Source organism: Thermobia domestica, chromosome 8, assembly GCF_964235325.1.
Source record: "Thermobia domestica chromosome 8, izTheDome1.hap1.1, whole genome shotgun sequence".
Classification (NCBI taxonomy): domain Eukaryota; kingdom Metazoa; phylum Arthropoda; class Insecta; order Zygentoma; family Lepismatidae; genus Thermobia; species Thermobia domestica.
Genome location: NC_137461.1, coordinates 266,900,626 through 266,921,813, shown reverse-complemented (window position 1 = coordinate 266,921,813; position 21,188 = coordinate 266,900,626). Strand labels below are relative to the sequence as shown.

The following is a 21,188-nucleotide window of genomic DNA, read 5'->3' as shown; positions in this document are numbered from 1 at the left end:
TGAAAGGGTAACGTTTTGACACTTTGGATAATATCCAGATAAGTATAACGGAGAGTTGGACGACATTCCAGCAGAACACTGCCAGCAGTGCTGCTAGGAATGGGAATAACGCCTGCATATCTCACAAAAGGGACTATTTTTCAGGATATAACCTTGATTTCTAAATGTAATACAATTCACCGTTATAAGAAAATCAGTATCATTACGTTTCTAACACACCTCGCAAGTACGATAAGCTTAATATATTATGCTTACTTTTCCGACTGATCTAAAAGGTAAAAATCACAAAAGTAAAGTTGGAGTATTTGTATTACTTTTGTATTTTATACATTTGTACTTACTTCGGAGAGTGACATCAACTTATATGTTTTATGTTGTTCAGGACCAATAGGAAGCTTCAGTTGACTCCCTGAGATGTAAAATTTATACCAAGGATATTCAGTCACTTGTATCATCACCAGAGCTGAGGAGAAAAATCAACTCATGAACATTATATTCCTATAATTGAGTCGTACGGGGAAAGACAATGGTAAGAGAAATTTTCAAAGTTTTGAATACACTGTAAAAGAAAATTCAATATTCTCCGTGTAATTCAAAGCAATGACATACAGTTCCCTAACATCTGTAAGTACACTCATGTTCAAATTGATTGTCGAATATCTATAACTGTCTTCGTGTAAGAATATAAGTTGATAATGATTTTGCAGGGTACGTTTAATACTGATACTATGTGTATGAATATGAATATTTATGATTCGAAAAAGAATTATAAATAGGAAAATTAGAATGAATAAAACAAAATGTTGCTTACTGGACAATAAAGTTTTATTTTCGTCTTATTGTTTTCATTTAATGCTCTTTTGACATGAGATTTGCCACATACATGTCTTTGCCGATTATACACATACTAACATTATAAGAAACACCTGGCAAATTCCTTATCAAATTATATTCCTATACAACAACATATTTATAGACATGCGACAATAATTTTGGACAAAAATGTATATTTCCGAAATGAAACTACTTACATTCTGTTCTATGGTTCCATCCCAATCCACTCTACCTAATAATTCAATTTCAACTTGAGTGGCGGTTATCATTGTCTGCCCCTGAGCTTTTCAATTATACGTATAATAAAGGAAGACACAATGTGAAGAAACCTATATTTATACGTAAATAGAACACTTGGCTTTTCTGACAAGGAAAGTTCCGACAAGTTATCGCTCAATTCTGATTGTCACATAGCATATCTGATAAAGCATCATGAGAAATGAAAATGAGTAAAATTTAAGGTGCTATGGACCAGAAGGATAGGTCCTATGGGGCTTCAACATTTGAATATCTAAAAATATATATATCATGGAATTATGACATCTCTTGACAAAGTAAATATCTTGCCGTTAAAACAATAAAGCCGAAACGTGCACAATATAATGAGAACAAAATGCCACATCCTAAACCACAAACAGTGTTGCCATAGATGAGGCAGTGTTGCCAACTCAGCATAAAGGTATTTTGTTTAAAATAGCACCATATACAAGTGTGCACAGATTTAAAATGCACTATTATCACTAAACATAAGAGCGATGTTTAGGGTACAGTGTTGCGCACTATTTGAGCTACGTGTGCTGAAAATGTACCATGGAGAAGTGTGATATATGGCAACAAAGGGTAATAGAGAAATTTGGGTCCTACATTATGAATTTAATTCAAATGCAGAGTAACACCGATAGTATAACATAGCAAAATGTCAGGAGTGTCACGAAAGATTGATGTATTTGAAAAATGAAATCAAGTGATGTCATTTTTACGAGAGTTGTGTCAGTACCGAAGCTATATAGGACGGGATGTACAGCATAAAGTAGGATCCGAACCACTATGAAAGACGAAAGATGGCAATGAAATGTAAGGTGAAAATTACAACAAAAATCTCCATGTCCGAGGCGGGATTGGAACCCACGATGTCGAATAAGTCGGTGGACTAGTCTTCTAGACCACACGGCTATCCAGGCCGATTAAAAACGAAATGAGTTAGTAATGAAATAATTATGTTTTCAATGTAAATATGGTTATATTACAATGTACAGCTAGAAAATCTTATGATGTGTAGAAGAGGAAGTAAAGGAATATGCCACTTAACATGAAATACATAAACGAAGAAAGTACTCTACGAAATCTAGATAAGATAATCTGGAAAAGCAATTTACAGAATTAGAAAACACTGCTTTCTTTCATCGCGTGTAATATTTTATTTTCGCGAGTTGACTGATTACTCACAGGGGCTACGGATGTGTAATGCAGATCCCTCACTTTTTTTCTGATGCATGCCTTTATTACCCTCTGTTGCTACATATCAGACTTCTCTATTGTACATTTTCAGCACACGTAGCTCCAATAGTGTGCAACACTGAACCACTTCACTGTTATGCTTAGTGATAATAGTGCATTTTGAATCTGTGCACATTTGAATATGCCGCTACTTTAAAAAAATACTTTTATGCTGAGTTTGCAATTCTGCCTCATCTACGGCAACACTCTTTGTAGTTTTGGATGTGGCGTTTCGTTCTCATTATACTGTGCACCTTTCGGCTTTATTGTTTTAACGGTTTTCAAGATATTTACTTTGTCAGATATGTCATAATTCCATGATTTTTTTTATTTTTTACTTTTTTTTTTGATATTCAAAAGTTGAAGCCCCGTAGTTCTTTCTGGTCCATAGTACCTTAAATTTTGCTCAATTTCATTTTGCATGATACTCTATCAGACGTGCTTTGTGGCAAGCAAATTTGAGCAGCAACTTGTGGGACCTTCCATTGTGAGATTATCGGTTGTAAGGTGTTATTGAACTAGTATGCTTCAGAATAGCTTTTAGGCACAAGACTTTAATAGAATATCATATGAATAAAGGTGTTTAGAAATATATTCAACTATACTGGGATTAGATTACCAGTATAATCATTATTTTCGTAATACCTAATATAGGGAGGAAATCAAGCTATATATTCTCCGTTGTGGTATGTTTTTCTCTTTAAGTAAATACAAGTCGTGAAAACGGAAAAAAAATCTGTGTAGATACGGTTTATTGATGATAACGTAAATAACAGTTTAATAACATGTCGTGATGAATGTATGACAACACATGGCCGGTTAGCATGTTGTAAAGTTGATATACTGTGAATAAACAGTATTGCCTGATTGATCTACGAGTAGAGGATTGGGTGATATTTTAAGGGCCCTCGTAAAATAATAAGTTTAACATTTGGTGGCACGATACTTTTAGTTGTCTACAAGCTATAACTCTTGAGAATACACTACTTTTTCTTTTCATATAGAGGGTGTCCCAGGAGGAAGGGACAATATTTTGGGAAATGGTAGCATGGGTGATTATAAGTAAAATGTTCATATGATCGTTGGTAATAAACTCAACGGTTTGAGAGTTAGAGGTATGAACCATTTTTGACTATGTTCTTATTGTTCACACTGTAAAGATTTTACAGAGGTGGGATATAGCAGATTTGAAAGGTGATGAAACAACCTTTCCAACGTTATGCAACAAGTGATGTCTTTGAAAAGAAGGTTATTGAGCGAAAGTTAAAGTTATGTAAGGGAATTGGTAACACTGCTTCCCAAATTGCCCTTAATAAGTTCCCTTCCAAAGACAACAATGTCACATGTACACTCATGTCCACAATTATTGTCGCATATCTATAACTGTCTTCTTATAAGAATATAATATGATAATGATTTTGCAGGGTACTTTTAATACTGATACTATGTGTATAATCAGAAAATGTATATTTGTTGTAAATTTCATAGGAAAAGAATTATAAATACGAAAATTGGAATGAGTAAAATAAAATGATGCTAAATGGACATGAACATTTTATTTTTGTGTTATTGTTCTTATTTACTGCTCTTTTGACATGAAATTTGCCACATACATGACATTGTCGGTTATACACGTACTAACATTGTAAGAAATACCGGGCGAATTCGTTGTCAAATTATATTCCTACAACAACATATTTATATACATGCGACAATAATTTTGTACATGAGTGTACATACCGTTGGAAGGCAATTCCGTCACCTTTCAAGTCCTCTATGGCTCACATCTGTAGAATACATACAGGGTGAGTAATAAACAACATAGTCAAAAATGGTTCACAACCTGTAGCTCTCAAACAGTTCAGATTAGGACAAATGTTCATATAAAATTTTCTTTTGCTTAGAATCACCCATACTCCTTTTTTTTTTTTAAATATTGTCAATTCTTTCTGGGACACCCTGCATAAATTCACAAAGCATTGTTAGTTTTAAAGGTTTTGTTTGTTGAATATTTCTATTTGCAATTAATAACAGTATCACATACCTAACAAGTTCGATACTAATTCTATTTTTGTCTTAGTACTTTTCAATCTAAAGATCTGCCAGCATTAGACTTCGTTTGTGCTGCTACAGCATCAGTGATTATGTTGCTATCTCAGTTAATGCCTAGGCCAAGTAGTTCAACGGCTTTGTGAAAACGCGAAGATTGCGAATTTAATTGTATTAATGTCTCATCCATATTAACATAAAGGGAAAGTGGGGTAGTGTAATAAACAACCTCCAAAATTCCTGTTTCGCAGAAAAAGACTTTAGGAAATGAAGAAGTGAGAAATGAAAGTGGAAAAGACGTACTTTAATATTCACAAATGCATCTTACAAGGTACATTCGCGAAGTGTTCCTCGAGATTCGTGTAACATTGATTCAAATGCGAAGTTCCCTACTGCTCGATGTGTATTGTACTAATTTTAACGGCCCACACCGGTAATTAGCATATTTATGGGCCTTCATATATCCGGAATTGTATCATACACTACTATAACTCTCGGACACAAAACTGCTTTTAGCTTCTTGAGAAGTAACTGGGCATGAATGTTGTTATGTGCGAAAAAAAAAATGGTTCAAGTAGTGCTTCTCTGACACATGTTACTACCCCGGAGGCCATCTCGGATCTGCCATATTGGATTCAACTTTCAGTTTTTCAAATTTTATAGTTTCAAATTTTTCACATTTGTATTTATTTTGTTATAACTTACATAAGTTATTACAAAATAAATACAAATATTATTAAAAATGTAGTTAACAAGGAACCAAGACAATATGATAAGTTATCAATTACATTTGAGATATTTTTTCTAGTCACTGAATTAACCTAGATTTTTGGGTAATTCAAATTCTGGTCACTTTTTGGGTAATTCAAATTCTGGTCACTTTTTGGGTAATTCAAATTCTGGTTGCCATCATATTTCTATGGATGGCAACATTGAAAATTCTTGCCATTCATATTTTCGGGTGTAGTATAACATTATCTATTATTGTGGTAAGTTACATTTCATTATCTCTTTTCACTTACGAAAAACGGGCAAAAGAAAAATTGTTAGATTCTGAAAAATATTGAGTAGTCTCCTCCCTTAACATTTTTGCGTAAAACTACTTGAAAGGTGTGAAATCAGGGCCTATAGTAGTAACATTTTTGGACATTGAAGAAATGTTTGGGAAGAGGAAGCAACTGACGTGGAGAACTGAATTTGTGTGTGCATGTAGGGCGGGGTCATAACTTTATACTGAAAAGTTTGCAGACCTGTAGCTGCTCCCAAAGGCCAGAAACAAATCGTAAAGTTGGGAAATTATTGCTAATTTGGCTCATTTCACTGTCCAATATCCCCAATGGGTCTGGATTAAAAAATCTGAAATTTTGGGAATAGTAACTCCTTTAATATACCATAACACACAATAAAGCGCGTTTTGTGTTTTTGAGCCGAAGGGGATCAAAGCATTAAGGAATGATGTCATTCTCTAGGAGATGTTTTATTCACAAATTCAACTGAAAATTCGTTGTTGTGACGTAAAATAAAGTAGGATGAATGGTTAGTCCAGTCAGGGTTCTCAAGCTCGTTTCTTTCCTCTAATTGTGACTCACTGTCTTATCACACCAACAGCAGCACTAGTGAAGAATGCCGCTATCAGCAGGAGGCGAGAAAAGTCAAAATGTACACTAGACAAACACATTGCTCTTGGTGCTTGCTATATCAATGATATTCAATCATGTTTATTCTTGTTTTAACAGTCAGCTCATGCAGAAGACCGTTGTCCATTTGTTTGATCTTCAATCCCCAATCAGTGTTTACAGCGAATGAGTGTCTACTGACTGGGAAATGTACATCAAACAAAAGGACAACAGTCTTCTGCATGAGCTGACAGTTAAAAAAAGAATAAACATGATTTAATATCATTGATATAGCAAGCACCAAGAGCAATGAGTACTTACGGACCGTTTGTCAAGTGTACATGTTGACTTTTCTCGCCTCCTGCTGATAGCGGTGTCCTCACTAGTGCAGCTGTGGGTAAGTTAAGACAGTGAATCACAACTAGAAGAAACAAACGAGCTTGAGAACCCTGACTGGACTAACCATTCATCCTACTTTATTTTACGTCACAACAACGAACTTCCAGTTGAATTTGTGAACAAAACATCTCCTAGAGTATGACATAATTCCTTAATACTTTGACCCCCTTCGGCTCAAAACCAAAACGTGTTTTGTTGTGTGTTATGGTATACGAAAGGAGTAACTATTCCCAAACTTTCAGATATTTTAATCCAGACCTATTGGAGATATTGGACAGTGAAATGAGCCAAATTGGCATAATTTTCCAACTTTACGATTTTGTTTAGGCCTTTGGGAGCGGCTACAGGTCTTCACATTATTGAGTATATACTTATGACCCCGCACTACACGCACACACAAATTCATTCTTCTACGTCAGTTGCTTCCTCTTCCCAAACATGTCTTCAATGTCCAAAAATGTTCTTACTATAGGGCCTGATTTCGCCCCTTTCAAGTGATTTCAGGCAATAATATTAAGAGATCAAAGTTTTAGCTCTGCACAAATTGGAGACGTCCAGCAATTTTCAATTTGGTAGAACAAATACACGCTGAGATATTGAAAACAACGTAAACGCTCAAAATCGAGAAAACGCAAAATGGCGGCAGCCGCTGCGTCGCCATGCGATATTGAAGAAAATAATAAATTGTGGTTTTTGAAGTACTCTTATATAGGATAAACATTCATGAAAAAATTGGATTTTTAAGAGATGGTCGAGCGGCACATGCTTGATCACTTGGAATGGGTTGACCCAGTATGTATTTCTTAAGACTATAAGTTGTCAAATACTGTCCCCAGAATTTAGTTGACAGAATTGAAAATATTTTTAAATGCTGCTGCTGCTGCAACATCACCTGAAGAAAATATATTTCCCTAAGATTAGATAAAAATGAAAATTGGGCCTTATTTTAATAAAATATCAACTCTGGTTCCTACAACTAATAAAAAGATGTTTCTTAAGGTTTTAAATTCTTGAGCCAAATTATAAATCTTATATTTTGTATTTTCGTACTAGGGGTCCAAATATCAATGATATTCCTCCCAGGAAAATTACCAAGTTTCAGCGCTAGCGGTCACCTTACCTTTACATGTAACAAATGTCTTAGATTAACGCTCAATAACCACAAGATATTCATATAGTCCAGTTAAGATAAGGATTGACCTCGAACAAATTGCAACAGAAATGAAACCATCGCCAAAATCATGCTGAGCACATTCTAAGCAAACCTGAAAAAGTTCTGAAGAATGTTCAAGCTGGAAGGTCGTTATATCCAATATGGCCGTCTTTGGTGGTCATTTACGGCAGACATAATAACAAACGGAGTAATTATGTGACTTTGGTCATTTACGGCAGACATAATAACAAACGGAGTAATTATGTGACTTTGTAACAAAATTACAGGTTCAACATCCCTGATAAAAGTTGTTCAGCATTATGTGTCCTTTCGAATGAGGAATTGAACATATCTTTCATATACAGGGTGTCTCAAAAGTCCCCTGATATAGGATAACTCTGTTATTATCAGTTATAACAAAATATAAGAAGGTAAACCGTCTCCAATTATGATGTTTTCAATCTAAAGTGAAGAATTATTAATTAAATCGGACGAGCCGTTTGTGCTGTACACTCTTCATACGCCCAATGTTAAATGAAAATGCAACGTTACCATTTACCGGGAGGTGAGTAAATTTTGTAAGAGTATGATGAATGGGGACATGTTTGAAATGGGCGCTGGCCATCGAGACGTTAGCATAAAAGACAGTAACTTCATTCACTTATGTTGTGGATCCCAGTAAGTGCCAAGGTTGCCTTTTCGCTTAACCTTGGTCGTATAAAGAGTGTATAGCACAAACCGCTCGTCCGATTTTTAAAAAAATCCTTCACTTTAGATTGAAAACATCATAATTAGAGATGGTTTACTATCTTACATTTTGTTGTAACTCTGATAATAACCGAGTTACCCTATATCAGGGGACTTTTGACACACTCTGTATATTAAAGATATGTTCAATGCCTCATTCGAAAGGACACATAATGGTGAACAACTTTTATCAGGGATATTGAACCTGTAATTTTGTTACAAAGTCACATAATTACTCCGTTTATTATGTTTGCCGTAAACGACTACTAACGGCGGCCATATTGGCTTTAACGACCTTCCAGATTGAATATTCTTGAGGACTTTTTCAGGTTTGCTTAGAATGCGCTCAGCATCATTTTGGCGCATGTTAAATTTCTATTGCAATTTGTTCAAGGTAAAGTGTCTTTTTTTTACATACGTTGACAGGACTAATAATTACATAACCATAATGAAATAGATTGCAAATTGAGTACCTACCATGCTTAAGATATCTCAATACTCTTGCACGAGTTTCTATATCCCATTTGAAATTAGGAACACAAGGAATTATGTATATAGTTTGATCAATAATAGATATTTTATTTTGGATAACCAATGTCCTGCCACGCTTTTTCAAGCTACTTTTTTGTATGCTTTGAAACGTTTTGGTTTCTCTCTTCTTTTTCTCATGAACTAGTACCAAAACTGGAAATCAAAAGAAAATGCCAGGAATTAATATTTTTACACTTATAAGGATGGTGTTGATACTAGGTTCATTACTGTTCGTGAGGTAAGTTTTGAACAGACGGGATTTGAAAAAAAAATCTTAATTGTTTTATTAATGAAATACATCTTCACCTGTAAAAGAATTCCAGCTCAGTTAACAATGACACTTACGTTGGAAACTTTCTCTTCTTTTTATTAAGGAACGGTAATAAAGTGTAAATTGCAACAGGTGTTTCAACAGGCTCCGGTACAGTAAAACAGAATCACGAAAAGTTTTATTGAAGCAGCTGCATTCATATAGCTATGTTACGCTCACTGTGGAAAATAATGTACTTCACATTTTATAGTATATAAAGCCTACTTCAACCACTAATATGCTTTTAAAAATAACGCTGCTTATTCCTACAATATTACAGTGAAAGAAATGATAATAACTTCTAAGCTGTAGCATGTTGTAAGATTATTATAAGAGGAAAAAAAATCATTTAAAACTAGCGCCACTTCTAATGGGTGGCTAAAATAGGAACTACTAATTCTGGAGGTAGTTAACTGACCACCTTGTGGTCATTGGAAATTGAATGGAACGACGAGAGCACATGCTCTAAATAGTGGTCGTAAATGGTGCAAATCACGGAAAGTTCCGAGACTCTGTCGTATTACGTTTTGAATTTAGTGATATCTGATATTCCGATATAGCCTGGATAAGTATTTATTATATTTTTCTAGAAAGTGGCGAACATATTCAAATGGAGTGGAATAGGAGCCGAAAGTAGAGTACTTGTATGAGCTATTTTTTGTGTTAAAATTGTCTACGAATGTAGTTTGCAATTTGTATTGCTATATTCGACGGACTAAGTTATTATATAAGTGATTGTGCTACTTTATTTAATAATTTCATAAGTGTCATCAGAAATAACTTTTATTCTGTGGTAAAAAAAATATCACTACGAGAGACTCAAAGGAACATTTAATAGTATTTGTCGTATTTCATCGATGGATTATATAACGAGAATTTACTGTATGTGTTGCTACATTTATTTAATGGTCAAGTGTGATTTTGAATATAACTATTCTACGTATTTATGTGCTTATGGATCTAGTGATATTTTGTGCAAAAAACATTAAAAGTTTGAATTCACTATCTTCACCACGCTTTTTCTATTTCAAATGCACTCTCCCAAATTCCATTGTAATGAAAAGTTTTTATTAATAATTTGTGTGGGTATTATACCCTGCACCAACGGCGTCTCAATTATTACCAGATGTCGGCACAAAACGTATAGAAAATTAGATATTAAATGTGATAGGCCAATACTACTACTACTACTATTGTTAATAGTAATTATCAGTTTATCAGCAGACCACATACCGTAATCTCACCATCTCAATCATGACTGTCTTAAGCAAGTGAATCAGAGTAGATAGACAGACCCTAAAGTTAAATAGAAGGATTTTGAAGAATCTAAGGGGCAAACCCAGAAAAGAAACGGGAAAGATATCCACAAGAGAAACAAGACAGAAATGATCGCATTGTGAGGGCACTGATAGTTCATCGGATGGTGATGATAACTTTTGTTTACGCGATTTTCTGAAAGCTAAAATTAAGGAACTTGAAGATAATAGTAAAAGTAAAAACATCCGGGACATGTATAAGGGAATCAACGAATTTAAGAAAGGCTATCAACCTCGTGCTTATATATTAAAGAAAGCTGACAGAATAGTTCTCACTGATACGGATAGCATCTTAAATAGATGGGAAGATTTCTTAGACGACTTTCTTAACACGCAACCAAAAACTAGTGTGCGTGGAGAAAAGGAGATACACACCGCAGAATCGTATATTCCAGAACCCAACCGAATAGAAGTAGATACCGCTATAAAAAAATTAAAGAAACACAAATCTCCGGGTATAGATGAAATTCCGGCTGGGTTAATTCTAGCTGGAGGCGAAAAATTGTGGTACAAGATACACAAACTCATTCTCCTTATCTGGAACAAAAAAGAATTGCCAAAAGACTGGAAAGAATCAATCATTGTTGCAATTCACAAGAAAGACGACAAAACTGACTAATATTTATCGAGGCATTTCTCTTCTGTCAATATCCTATAAAATTCTCTCAAATATTCTATTAGCAAGACTGACCCATACGCAGATGAAATTATTGGAGATTATCAGAGCGAATTTAGATGAAATCGATCAACTACCGACCAAATATTTATCATTCTTCAAATTCTCGAAAAAAAAAAGTGGGAATACAATATCCCGGTACAACAACTATTTATTAATTTTTGAAAGGCGTACGATTCGGTTAGGAGAGAAACATTATACAACATCCTTACAGAACTTGGAATACCGAGAAACCTAATTAGATTAATTAAGATATGTTTAAATGAATCCCAAAGTAAAGTCCGGGTAGGAAAATTTTTGTCCACGAGCTTTCACGTCGAAAATGTCCTGAAACAAGGAGATGTGTTGTCGCCATTATACGCTATAAGGAAAATCAAAGATAGCAACCAGGGCCTATAGTTGAACGGTATTCACCAGGTTATGGTGTATGCTGATGATGTATATTTAATAGGGGATGATAGGAGAACAATAGAAAGAAACGCAGAGATCTTATTAAACGCTTGCAGAGACATAAGTTTAGAAGTAAATGCAGAGAAAACTAAATACATAGAAGTTCGTTTTTACCATAATACTGCAAATTAAAGATGCCTTAAAATATCAAATATTATTTTTGATGAAGTGAATACTTTCAAATATCTAGGATCTATATTAACAAACGAAAACCATATTCACAGAAAAATTAAATGTAAACTAAAAGCAGGGAATTCGTGTTACTGTTCGGTTCAAACTCTCTTGTTGTCGCGAATTCTGTTGAGGAATTTGAAGCTTAAAATATACAAAACGATAATCATGCCTCTTGGTCTGTATGGTTGCGAAACATGGTCACTTACACTGAGGGAAGAACATAGACTGAACTTATTTGAGATCAAGATCCTGAGACGAATATTCGGATCAAAGAGGAACGGGAATGGGGAATGGCGGAAACTTCATAACGAGGAACTACATAATTTATATGATTTACCCAACATTGTTAGGGTCCTCAAGTTAGGAGGCTTAGGTTGGCGGGTCATGTAGCTAGAATGGAAGAAAGTAGAAACGCTTTCAAAGTCTTGACTGGAAGACCAATCGGAAAACGACCATTAGGAAGCCCTAGGCGAAGATGGGAGGACAATATTAAGATGGATCACGCAGAGATTGGTATACAAAGTGGAAACTGGATGCAGTTAGCTAAGGATAGAAGTCAGTGGAGAGCTTTTGTGAACGCAGCATTGAACCTCCGGGTTCCATAGGCCATAGAGTTAGTTAGTTAGTTATGTCTCAAGGCATATAAAAATTACGAAAAAGGGTCGGTACAGTGTGTGGAGTGTGACGGGTAGCCATATTTTTAAAAAATGGTCGAAAGGAGATGCGTTTTATGTATATTATTATTGTCTATCATTATGAAAGATGCTTTTCGTATGTCCCTTAACTACGTTTGTAAGCTACACATATAGTATGCTATATTTAGGACTAGGCGAACTTGAAGTTTAAAATATTATGTAATGGTTTTAGAAAGATCTATGTGCAAGACGACAGCATTACATATTACATTCAGAGGAGGTTACTCTAATAGTACGGCACTTTTGTTCTTTGCAAGTGCAAAGACATTCTTCCCTTGTGTTAGAAAAGGCAATTTGGTGTAGAAGCTATGTAAAATGTCAGCATAGGTTGAACAGTATTTATCATAATAGTCATATTGTATTTTGTATAATTTGTAATATATATTAGAATTTACGCTCTTACTGTTATTTACAATTCCATGCATTACTATAAGTCTCAGCCACTATTGCAACTTGTCTCACATACGCCTTACAAGTTGCAACGAAAGCGTTTGGTAATTTTTAATATCGCAGAAAAGTACATAAATGTGGAAGTTCTCACATTTTCTGTGCAAGTGCAATGTATTCCGCCTTGCAACTATAAGGTTTCGTGTACATGTGTTGAAATCCAAGAATATTACTAATTTTTAAGCTAAAAATTTTAAATGTGTTAACATCTGGCCTCCGTCAACCATACTATACTTAAAGACTAATCTTATTTCTGATAAAACCAACCATATTTTTGTTATGCCTACCTAGGTACAGTGACTGATGAAGCCAAAGTACTCACTTGACGAAACCGTCACAGGATATTAGTTTTACAATAAAAGCTATGGTAAGAGACTAGTTTATTACCTAACTAAGGGAGAGTTATTCTTATAAAACGTGCTTTTGATACCCTTATATGACTTAATTCTAATATTACAAACATAATAGCATAATTTTCTTGCGGTGGGGGAAGGGAAGTCTTCTAAAACATACTCTTTATCTTTACAATCAGAGTTGCAACATATTAAGGGTGGATTTGGGGTAGTATCTACACATGTCCAACATCATCATTTTGAAAATGGCAAACTGACTACTTTTTTATGTATTGGGTCATTACTTGGGTCATTTTACTACCCTTAGGTTTAGGAAATTCGATCCTAAAGGAAATAGAAACAGCAATTGTTCCTTTCGGATTGTTTTATAAGTGTATAAACTTTTGAATTTCTTGCTACAAAAATGACTATTTTACTCACTTTGCAGGAGTCTAATATAGAAAAGGCAGTAGCGCCCAAAATATTATGAACAATAAAAGATAGGGGAAGGAGTTTTTCGCAAGTTGCGAAATCGCGAAAGTTTTCTTACAAAACCGAGAGCTGGTTTTCCAACGAACTACACCAGATTGAGTAAAGTAATAAGTATTATTTTGAAGTCGCGACAAAATGCGATAACTGACATTTTGAGCGAAATGTACCACAAAACGCGACAAATTGCGAATTTTTAGAAACGTCACTTTGAGTTGTTAAAATACGGAAACAAAAAGTACAATTTTTCAAACGAGGGAAAAATTTAAACTAAAATAACTTGTACCTGTCGGCAATATGGCTTCCAATAACGAATACTAACCTTGAAAAGATTTTTTTTTTGAATACAGCTTGGTAATCAATGATAGAAAGCAACAAATGATGAAACAAAATGTTGAAACATGCAACATGCTGCCCATTCATCAGAATAATAATTTGCAGACGAGGAATACTAAAAGATATGCACTAATGTATTGTATGTATGTTTTTACATGTTATAGCGATATTGTTATAACGACTTTTTAACCAACCCTCATGTTCACAATGTTAGTTCTTGGAATCAATGTGCAGTCAGCCGGAAATTGCAGAAGAGCAAAACACTGGAATTTTCTACCCAAAAGTTGCCTCATTCTTCAAGACATTTCAGCAACTCCCGTCGTCCCTTATTTAGTAAGGAATTTGTTCGTTCGTTCACCGACACCCACGCAGAATCGATTTCCAACCAACTGCACTGAATTATGCGTTATAATGTGAATTTTTTGAATAATGACTAAATTTTTACATTATTAGGTACGTCAATATTTTCAATGTATTTTCAATTAGAAGATAATAAACTCATTATTTCCTATCATTCAAACAGTGATATAAAAATAAGATGTTTTATGTGAACTATTTTATTGTTCCTACAGTGTATTCCTACGCTTTGAAACAAGCAAGAGAAGTGACGCTAGAAAGAGGCGCGAGAGAGCTCCTTCTGATCTTACGCCAACAACATGTAAAGTCAAAGCGCTCGTAAAAGAAGTTTATCAACTCACTCAAATGAAGCCAAAAATGAAGAAAAATTACAACTAAAATTTATCTTAACAACGACTCTGATGCTGGAAAATACTACGGAAAAATTTTATTAGTGATGCGAAAAAAAAATGAAGTGCTTCTGAAATGAACTTCGAAATCTTTATGGAATTTATCGTGATCTTACGATCGTGAAATTCGTATATTTTGATCGGCATCATTCCGCGCCCGTGCGAATCAATTTCTTTGGGTCATCATCGTTATTTTTGATATGTTGATTTTAATTCATGTGTGCTAGTGATGTTCAATATTTCCTTGTTTTCGCAAAAGTTAAGATATAAAATATCAAAATATTTGGTGCACAACCTATTTTATTCATCATGAAATAATATGCAAAAGTGTCATTATGTGTGATATTTTGTGTTGTCTTTTCTTCAGTTAATGAATTAAAATATCATTTCACAATATGCGCATAATTTATTTCAGCCCTAGGTTACAGGTAAAGTATCTTGAAAGTAGCGCAGTACAAATATATTTTCTTGTCTCTCTGCAACCATTTGGCGTTACTTATGCTAGTGGTTTTCACTTCAAGCTATCTTTTGCAGGTGTTAATATTTTCGCTTTATGCCCGACTCGACAGTGATGGTGGGCACACAGCGTAAACTTTCACAATTATCGAAAACGCCCGAACCTGAGGACTCTGAGTGTGGGTTTTTTTTTTTTTGTAGTTACTGGTGTTCTTGTCAATTAGCATTTAGCTATTGATTACTGAAAACCACAATCGAACCCATAAGTGTCATAAATTGTCTTCCTAAACAGGTACAGGTAAGATTCGAACTGGGACATGTGGAAATTGAACCACAACACTCTCATAAATTGGCTTTTTCCGAACAGGAACAAAAGAGATCCGAACACAAAAATGTCATAATGAATACCGGTATATGTTTCCGGTGTATAACTAATACAATGTATGGTGTTTTGTGATGGCAATCGTGGTGATACTGTGCTAGTGTATTTTAAGGTTTTGTACTTGTAAAAGAAGAAAGAAGTGATTTGTTGTTAATAACTGCATAAATAATAACTCCATTGTCCTAAGTAGCATTATTGACTTATTGCTTATTACCTATATTGGGCTTAATTAGAAATTGTATAATTTATATTAGAGTTTGTAAAATAATTTACTTACCGAAAAAATGAGAAATTCTATATCTCAAAATGCGACAAAATACGAAATTTTAAACTTCAAATGCAACATTTAATTTCAAATTGCGAAAACCTCCTGCCCCTAGTAATAGATATGGATATTCCCTTCAGTTACAAAGAATTTAAAGATGTTTTTACTAACCTTCCATTGTAACCTCTACTTGTTCTGGTACTGCAACACTGAAGGCTGTATATTGCGTGGCGAAGCAGTACTAGAAAAAGAATAGATAAAAATTCTTAAGAAATGATCCAATTCTGTTTATTCTTAACTTAGTTCCTAATAGTTATTCCAATATTTTACTTCTTCTAAAATGACGTTATAGACATCTATAAACACTGTATTTTCATTGTCCCGGTGACTCACAAGGAAATGGTCCCAACCTGACAAGTAAGAATTGGACGAAATTTCGTATAGATACTAATTTGAGGTCGGTGAATAACGTAAGAATAGACATTCTATTCGCTTTTGCGTACTTTACGAGATATACAGGGTGATACAAAACAATGCAACATAAGACAACTATGTAATCCCAGCCCGAGTTGGACGAAATTTCGTATAGATACTAATTTGAGAACGTGAGAATAGTTATTCGATTCGCTTTTGCGTACTTTACGATACATACATATAGGATGATGTAAAAAGGAATGAAACATAAGATAATTATGTAAGGAGCAAGTGCCGAAGATCTACGCTTTACTTTAACAAAAGCCATAATAGCACTATAGTTGAAATATATTGAATGGAAGTTAAAACGAAGTGGATTGCAAACGAAGTAAGTTGGACAACAGTACGTCCAGGTAAGAAATACTGCTGCCTCACAATTTTCTGTTCCACATATATCATCGTCAACTTGAAACAGAGTTTGAAGAATATTTCGGAAACTACTATTCAGTTCTTATGTTACAATCCAGCCTTGCGCCAGGCTTACTCTAACATGTCTTGCAGTGCAGGGGAAAAGAATTGATGATAGACCACGGAATGTAATTTCGTTATAAAGACTCTATCTTGCAACTTTTCTGTACTATTTTCAAGTATAATCTTGTGTCGAAAGTGTTCTTCAATTCTCCAAATGACAAGTTTGTACTGCCAGAAAAAGTAAACGTCAAGTGGCTGCACAAATCTCGTAGCACTGAGAGGAATTGTTTGTGTTTCAAGGGTCTTCTTGTTTAACATCTGTGTAGTTTAAAATATCGTGATCAGTCTGTATACTCCAGGAATCTAATAGCAGTAACGTGTCATCCATATCATCAGGAATGAACACGCTCATCATCCATCTTATCACATGTCGTGTTGTGAGTTTTCCCGATTTGCTAACATCAACGACAAGGTTAAATGGAAGGTGTCTGTCTAGAGTTTGTTTAATTTTAGATCCGAATTCTCCTTTCAGTTCTTGAAAACATATATGAAATCGTGTCCCTAATGGATCCCAGCGTCCGTTCTAATGTTGACCTTCCAAGGTGCTAATTGCAATTGGTAAACGGTGCGATTTCAGGGACATGTGTCCTCAAAGACTCGTACTTCTTTCCAGGATCTCAAGGAACACTTTTTCTTCTTTCATTTTCATGTGGAGCCCGCTTTACTCAACGGGAGATTTTCCTGCGACGCCACTGCGTTTTTCATTATCGCCATGAGATTCCACATATTCTTTTTGGTATCCCGTGTGAGCTTTCATCGTTCTATATCACTATACTACAGAATGCTTCTGTTCTTTCACTTTTGCATCTGTATATCTAGCAAAGTATTCAAAAGCGAATCGAATGACCGATCTCCAATAGTACCTACACGAAATTTTATCCAATTCGGAATGGGATTGCATAGTTCTGTTATGCTGCAATGTGTTTTGGATCACCCTGTATATCTCGTAAAGCACGCAAAAGCAAATCGAACGACAATTCCCAAGTTATTCACCTACCTCAAGTTAGTATCTATACGAAATTTCGTCCAATTCTTACTTGTCAGGTTGGGACCATTTCCTTGTCAGTAGTAGAATACGTACCATCCTCGCCATCATTATCGATCCATAACCATCAAACTGTGGAACGTTAACTAAGAAATAAACACTTACTTTGATAATATTAACAATCCACGATTCTTATTCATCATTGTTCTGGAGTACGCTGTAAGAAAAAATTACAGGGCCTAGAGCTCAATGATATTCACCAGGTTATGGTGTATGCTGATGATGTAAATTTAATACGGAATGATAGGACAATAGAATGGAATGCAGATGTCTTATTAAACGCTTGCAGGGACATAAGATTAGAAGTAAATGCAGAGAAAACTAAATACATGGAAGTTCGTCTTTACCATAATACTGCAAATTAAAGATGCGTTAAAATATCAAATATTATTTTTGATAAAGTGAATACTTTGAAATATCTAGGATCTATATTAACAAACGAAAACCATATTCACGGAGAAATTAAATGTTCACTAAAGCAGGGAATTCGTGTTATTATTCAGTTCAATATCTTTTATCGTCGAGAATTCCGCCAAAGAATTTGAAGCTTAAAATATATAAAACGATAATCATGCCTGTTGTTCTGTATGGTTACGAAACATTGTCGCTTACTCTGAGGGAAGAACGTAGACTGAAAGTATTTGAGAACAAGATCCTGGGACGAATATTCGGACCCAAGAGGAACGGGAATGGCGGAAACTTCATAACGAGGAACTACATAATTTATAGATTTACAAAACATTGTTCGGGTCATCAAATCTAGGAACGCTTTCAAAGTTTTAACTGGAAGTCCAATCAGAAAAGGATCATTAAGAAGACCTAGGAGCAGATAAGATAATAATATTAAGATGAATCTCGCAAACATAGATATACAAAGTAGAAACTGAATCCAGTTGGCGAAGGATAGAAGTCAATGGAGAGCCTTTCTGAACGTGGCATTAAATTATCGTGTTCTATGGGTCATAGGTGTTAGTTAGTTACCAGCGTAAATATTACAATACAGAAAGCTGGGTTAAATATTTCAGTTATGAGAGAACAGTTGCTACCTTTATGAAATTAGAAAATGACCACTGTAATTAATTAATTAATGAAAATGTCCACTGTAGAAAATGACCACTGAAAGATGTTTGCCATCGCAAATGCAAAAGAATACGACTCGGCCCTATTATGTGCCAACCGAATCAAGTCAGAATTGTTACATCCTCCTTTTGAAAGTCTTGTTTTATTTTATCTGCTCATGTTCTTGAGATCAGGTCAAGAATTGTTATATACCCAAAGAATCATTCAACAAGAAAACATCAACTTAATTATAAATGTATACTAGAAAATTCTATCTGTTTTTGTGGAGGTCTGTGTTCAATTGGCCCTCACACTGTGAGTTCAATAATTATGGAGAAAAGGCGAAGGTCAATGTTGATGTGGAAATATCTAACATCCTACCTGGTTGTGGCAGTTCAGTTACACCATGAACGTGCGTAAGGAAAGGGTGAACATGGGACCTGCACAGAGCGCCATAACAGCGTGTATGCTGTGTGAGTTCAAACTTTGGTCAAACACCGCTGCAGCGGGGCCGAAGATATTCCAGGTCTTTCGTGAGGGTGTCGTGATTACGCGGAGAAGTGCAGTGGTTAACAAATTTTAGGAGAGTGGCGTAACACTCGAAGACGCACCACCTGCCGGAAGACCAACACATGTACACATGTACAAGATCTTTAGGCAGCAATTGAGGCGAACAGTGGCCAGGCATGTGAGGAACTGGGACTACAATTTAGGGGACTGGAGAAACCATTCGGCAGCACCTCCATTAACTTGAGAAGCACTATAAGTTAGGTCGATGGGTACCGCATTATTTGACTCCAGGCCAGAAGGCAACGAGAGCAGACACCTATGTTTCTTTGTTGTCTGGTGTAAGGAAAGAATCATTTCTAGACAGGGTGTTGACACGTGATGAAAAGTGGGTCTTGTAGAAAGTTACACGTCGCCGTCATTGTTGGTTAGCCCGTTCCAAAACACCCGAAACCAGCACTGTACCAGACGAAGGTCATCCTGTGTGTTTGGTGGACTGCCCGGGTCATCGTGCATCGGGAACTGCTACGAGCTGGTCAAACAATCAATGCAACCGTGTACTGTCAGCACTTGAGCATTGTTCAAGAAAACTCACAACTTTGGATCCAGCACTTCTGAATCGCAAATGGGTCCTCCTATTACAGGACAACGTAACCCCCGCGTATCTAGGATGACCTGAGATACCATTCTACGCCTTGGATAGGAAACACTATTACAGCTGCCATAATCCCGGGACATTAAACCGTCCGATTATCACCTGTTCCATTCGTTGTAGACCATCTTAGAGGACATTTAAAATCCCTAGTAGAGGTGCAAAATGCACCTGATACTCTCTTCGCTCCACGGTCCACTAAGTTCTACCGGGATGGCCTTACAGAATTTTGGCAGAAGGTCGTCGATACTGATCGGGACTATTTTTGATCTCCCATGTACGCTTAGGTGACATATTGATGTTCGAAGGAGGTGCGTGAAAAAGAGGCAGAACTTTCTTGGTTACCTTTATAGAAGCCTTAATATTGGACTAAGAAAGAAATTGGTCAAGTGCTTTATAATGAGTATTGAACTTCATGGTTCAGAGACTTGGACATTATGGAAGTTAGAGAAGAAATACTTCTCTATATAGGAAGGACAAGCTCTTCGCCCACAACTAACAAACATATCAATTTAATTACGGACCTCCAGATCCGAGTAAAGAGTAGCATCGTCTATCAGTTGGGGAACAAACAACCACTTGGAACATACCTAGATTGTCCACTGAGCTCTTTACTTGTTAGAGCATATTTTGCAAGTGTCAATGGATTTTCATTTATAAAACCTTAATGAGACGTGACGTATTAAAATATTTTTAATATCTTAACAGATTGACACAACTTTCACGTCTGTATTATTAATCTACTACAAAATATTAATGTTTTTGAAAACTTCGAAATGTAGTGTTGGAGGAAGATGGAGAAAATATAATGGACAGAGAGAGAGAGAGAGAGAGAGTAACAAGCGAAAATGTTTTAAAACGGATAGCAAAGAAGAAGACGCTTCTAGCCACTATTCTTCGTAGAAAGGCTAATTAGATTGGACATATCTTGCAAACGAAGTGTCTTCTTCACACCGCCATAGAAGGAAAGATGGAAGGAAAACGAGGAATAAGAATAATAATACAAGTGATCGATGATTTGAAAAATAGAAGAAAATATTGGGAGTTAAATGAGGAAGCTAAATGTCCAGAACCGTGGAA

General features: G+C 35.4%; 1 protein-coding gene across 1 annotated transcript in view; it reads right to left on the bottom strand.

The window, feature by feature from the left end:
- Window positions 1-21,188, bottom strand: part of LOC145692014 (inter-alpha-trypsin inhibitor heavy chain H4-like) — a 199,556-nt gene that overhangs the window by 14,704 nt on the left and 163,664 nt on the right. The window contains exons 11-13 of the mRNA XM_081767312.1: window positions 16,072-16,141; window positions 8,773-8,979; window positions 342-463 (exon numbers count right to left, since the gene is read on the bottom strand). Of these exons, the coding sequence (XP_081623438.1) occupies window positions 342-463; window positions 8,773-8,979; window positions 16,072-16,141 (399 nt within the window). The remainder of the gene's footprint in view (window positions 1-341; window positions 464-8,772; window positions 8,980-16,071; window positions 16,142-21,188) is intronic.